The sequence below is a fragment of the Rhinopithecus bieti genome, unplaced genomic scaffold (assembly GCF_001698545.2).
Source record: "Rhinopithecus bieti isolate Rb0 unplaced genomic scaffold, ASM169854v2 scaffold_75975, whole genome shotgun sequence".
NCBI classification, from domain to species: Eukaryota; Metazoa; Chordata; class Mammalia; order Primates; family Cercopithecidae; genus Rhinopithecus; species Rhinopithecus bieti.
In genome coordinates, this window is record NW_016828707.1 from 1,173,244 (window position 1) to 1,177,722 (window position 4,479).

The 4,479-nt window shown below is 49.8% G+C and overlaps 1 protein-coding gene across 4 annotated transcripts in view; it reads right to left on the bottom strand.

Moving 5' to 3' along the window:
- Positions 1–555: 555 nt before the first annotated feature.
- ZBTB49 (zinc finger and BTB domain containing 49) overlaps positions 556–4,479 on the bottom strand; it is a 32,284-nt gene continuing 28,360 nt past the window's right edge. For 2 of the 4 annotated variants that reach the window (XM_017864584.1, XM_017864581.1), the window contains exon 8: positions 1,693–2,837. In XM_017864584.1, coding sequence (XP_017720073.1) covers positions 2,161–2,837 — 677 coding nt within the window. In that variant the 3' untranslated portion in view covers positions 1,693–2,160. Of the gene's footprint in view, positions 1,339–1,692; positions 2,838–4,479 lie in introns of those variants that run through there. The other 2 variants (XM_017864583.1, XM_017864582.1) reach the window with 2 other exon arrangements.

Below are 4,479 nucleotides of genomic sequence, written 5' to 3' on the forward strand. Positions count from 1 at the left end.
GTAAGACTCTGTCTCTACTGAAAAAAAAAAAGAGAGAGAGAGAGAGAGCTTACATCCTAACGGGGGAAGAATATATAGCAGGTCAGATGGTCAGATGGTGATAAGACTTCATGAGAAAAAGCAGAGGTGGGAAATCAGGGGTTTGGGGCAGGTTGGTTTTAGATGGGAAAGTGCAGAGTCCACGGGCACAGATGTGGGAAGGTAGGGAGGTGTTGTGGGAGCTTGAGGAACGTTCTTTCCTATTTCTTTCTTTCTTTCTCTTTTTTTTGAGACAGACTTGCTAGGTTGCCCAGGCTGGAGTGCAGGGGTGCGATCTCACTGTAACCTCTGCTTCCCAGGTTCAAGCGATTCTCATGCCTCAGCCTCCTGAGTAGCTGGGACTACAGGTGTGTGCCACTATACCTAATTTTTGTATTTTTAGTAGAGATGAGGTTTTACCATGTTGGTCAGGCTGGTCTCAAACTCCTGAGCTCAAGTGACCCACCTGCCTCAGTCTCCCAACCTGTTGGGATTACAGGCGTGAGCCACCATGCCTGGCCCCTATTTGTTTCTAGGTTCTGAGAGAAACAGGAAGCAAGGCCATAAGCACGACAGGCGAGCTGCAGAGGTCTGAGAAGATGTGACACAAGCGTCTAGGGTAGCATGTGGCCTGGATCAAGGAGAGGGGATTGTAGGATAGGGTGGGGGCTCAGGAGAGCTGTAGAAACTGGAGAATGGCTGTTGCTCACCAGCCTGGCTGGGCTACCTCTGTGTAGCACTAGAGGTTCACCAGGTGAAATGGATAAAGGGATTGGCGGGTGAACCATGGCGGAGGAGGGTCCACAGGGACAGCCAAGGGGATGGATGGGCTGTAGGTGCTGCGAGGCTGAAGAGCTACAGGAGTTGGGATGAGGGAGGAGCCAGAGGAGGCCACGAGAGGAGAGGACACGGGGAGGAAGGAGGAAGATCCGCATTCACGTGCGGCCACTGTGTTCCAAGTTCACTCCATGTGTGCAACGGGGACAACAGATGCTCACTGAGCCAGCCTGGCAGGAGCGCAGTGCAGCTGATGGTTGGGAAACCAGGAAATGCACCTGTAATGGACTTCAGAGCTGATGCCCTACTCTGCAACTGTGCTGTTTTTCTATGAAAATCCTCTCCTCGTCACTGGTCTCTCGTTTATCTTGTACTTCTGAGTTAGCGCTGCTCATGAGTATTCGAGGATGCTCTCCACACAGTCCTCCATGGAGGCGGTGCTATAAGCAGATCACTGTGACGTGCCACATCCACAGTCTCACCTTGATATTCTAGCGACAGCACCACGGGCACATCTCCTTCCCGTGGAGGCCGTTGAGCCTGCTGGGAAGGGGAAGTAAATATTTAGAAAGCCCTGTCAAGGGCCAGGCCCTGGGTAGGTATTTTCAAGTGGGTGCTCGGATCAGTCAAGCCTTGTAAAAATGCTGGAAGATGTTTCTCTCATACTACAAAAAAGAAACCCCAAAGAAGATCCTGAAAGGGTGAATAGCTCACCCATGACCTTGCCAGTAAGTGGCAGCCAGGAGTCAGGCTGTTCTGACCACCCAGAAACCCGCTGTACCAGGAGGGAGACTGACGAATGAGGTTCTTATCCTTGCAGAGTGAGTTCTCGCTGCTATTTATTTTTATACCCCTAGTCTTTAGATTAATAAAAATGCTAGAGGAAACATACTACTATTATATAGAAAAGTTTCATTTATTCAAATTAAATTATGGTATGAGTTTCATATACAAATAAATTCTGTGTAAATAATACAAAATGCTACAAATTTCAATCTTGTAAAAATGCAAAAATACTTGTAATACTATACATATATAATTCCTTTAACATGACCAACACGTACAGTAGTTGACACTGCACATGCGCTCTCCCGCTAGCTGAAGCTGCTGAGACAGCATCCAGCCTTTGGCTTCTGTGACGTCAGCGCTTCCTCCCACAGCTGCCTCACGGTGAGCCAGCAGGCGCCCCACCCCCCCCAACCCTCAGTTCAAGATGCTTCAGATTATGAGCCATCATCAGGAGGGAAGCTATCTATTCTCTGGCTAGTTAGAAGGAACCATCATGGGGAAACCGGGTCCTCCCACAGCCCTGACACCAGCCTGCCAAACTGCGAACAGACCTCTACTGTGGAGAAGCGTGGTACATCACTGGTCTAACTCGTTTTCATTCTGCAGCGTCTTCATCGCTAGCCCCCAGAGAGTCATGCTGGAGAAAAACTGGCCCTCTGAGTTCCTATAAGCGGTGGAAGATGCTCGACTGCCCAGGGGGTCACTGCAGTGGTTGTCCAAAGCAGCCAGAGAGGAGCGGATCATGGCCATGCCATCGGCCTGCAGCGGCTCGCCACCGGCTGGGGTGTCCACATCCGAGTAAGCATAGGTCTGAGGCTGTGTCTGCTGCATCTGGGGCTTGGCAAGTTTACCAGGATCCAAACTCAGCTTCTCCTGGTCACTAACTCCATGAGGTTGGATCATGGACCGTAACTTACAATAGGAGCCACCAGAGTGGCTATCAAATTCCGCCACAGAATTTTCCACTGGGTGGACGGGGAGTTTAACCGCCACTGGCATCAACGTCACGGACGTGTCTTGGGAGAAAGAGTCTGAGCTCTGAGATTTCTCGAGGTCGGAGGTCTCGATAGCTTGGCTGAGCTCCTCCAGCACGTCTGGGCTCTCATCACCAGCTTTGCAATGCATCTTCTTGTGCCGCCGGAGCACTGCGGAGCGGGTAAAGCACTTGTTACAGATCTCACACGTGTACGGCTTCTCCCCAGTGTGAGTGCGGACATGCCTGCGGAGGTCACCTGACCCCCCAAAACATTTTCCTGGAAAAAGAAAAACATTTATTTATTTAAACAGGGTCTCGCCCAGGCTGGTGTTGAACTCCCAGCCTCAAACAATCCGGCTTCCTCAGTCTCTCAAGTAGCTGGACTACAGGCGCGTGATACCACGCCTGGCTAATATACATATACATTTTGTAGAGACAGGGTCTTGCTATGATGCCCAGGCTGGAAAAAGTTTTTACTTGGCCATTCTGGAAGGATTCTCTCCTCCCCTCCTAAGACACTGAACAACCCTGATCTGAGGAGGGGGGTCACCTCACAGCTCCTGCTCACTCTGGAAGGCTTTCCATTCCTGTGGGAGGTGCTTCTCCAGCTGTGGACTCCTCCAGCTTACGACCTTTGGGTTTTGAGTATCTCAGCGTCAGTCCTTTGATTCTCACTGAGTCTCCCTGCACATGGGTACCATGGGCACCTGCCAAGCCCATGCTGAGAAACCACAGCTCTCCTCGTCAAGTTTCACTACATGTTCATAAATCTAACACAGCCAATCTATAATTTAGAAACATCTTTTCTAAAGGTGTTTGTGTATTCGGGTGTTTGTCTTGAAAAAAACAAAAACAAAAAAAAACTGCCCAGGCTGGAGTGAAGTGGCGTGGTCTTGGCTCACTGCAACCTCTGCCTCCCAGGTTCAAGTGATTCTCCTGCCTCAGCCTCCTGAGTAGCTGGGACTACAGATGCCTGACACCACGCCCGGCTAATTTTTGTATTAAAATTTTTAGTAGAAATGGCATTTCACCATGTTGGCCAGGCTGGTCTTAAACTCCTGACCTCAAGTGATCTGCCCACCTTAGCCCCCCAAAGTGCTGGGAGTGCGGCGCCCAGGCTTGAGTGAGGCGCAGTCTCAGCTCACAGCAACCTCCACCTCCTTGGTTCAAGCGATTCTTGTGTCACAGTCTCCTGAGTAGCTGGGATTACAAGCGTGTGCCAACACACCAGGCTAATTTTTATATTTATTGTAGAGATGGGGTTTTGCCATGTTGGCCTGGCTGGTCTTGAACTCCTGGCCCTAAGTGATCAGCTCATCTCAGCCTCCCAAAGTGCTGAGGACCTACAGGCGTGAGCCATGGCGCCTGACCCTGTACTCAGCTTTTAACAAAATTTTATGCATTCCTGTCCAAGTTCTATTTCCTTTCTCTATGAATATGGTAAAGGTACGGGATCTAGCTCCATCATTGGAGTAGGTAAGATGAGAAGGAACTCAGCACATAACGTTACAAAGGCCACAGACTAGCCAAGAATGAGCTGCACAACTCACATGGATAAATATTTAGAACTTTTCACTTTACATCTGAATTCTCAGCTATCTAGCTCCAGTCAAGCAATGGGTAGGCTATTTTTTTTTTTTTTTTTTTTTTTTTTGAGACGGAGTCTTGCTCTGTCGCCCAGGCTGGAGTGCAGTGGTGCGATCTTGGCTCAATGCAAGCTCCGCTTCCTGGATTCACGCCATTCTCCTGCCTCAGTCTCCCAAGTAGCTGGGACTACAGGCGCCCACCACCATGCCCAGCTAATTTTTTGTATTTTTTTTTAGTAGAGACAGGGTTTCACCGTGTTAGCCAGGATGGTCTCGATCTCCTGACCTCGTGATCCTCCTGCCTCGGCCTCCCAAAGTGCTGGGATTACAGGC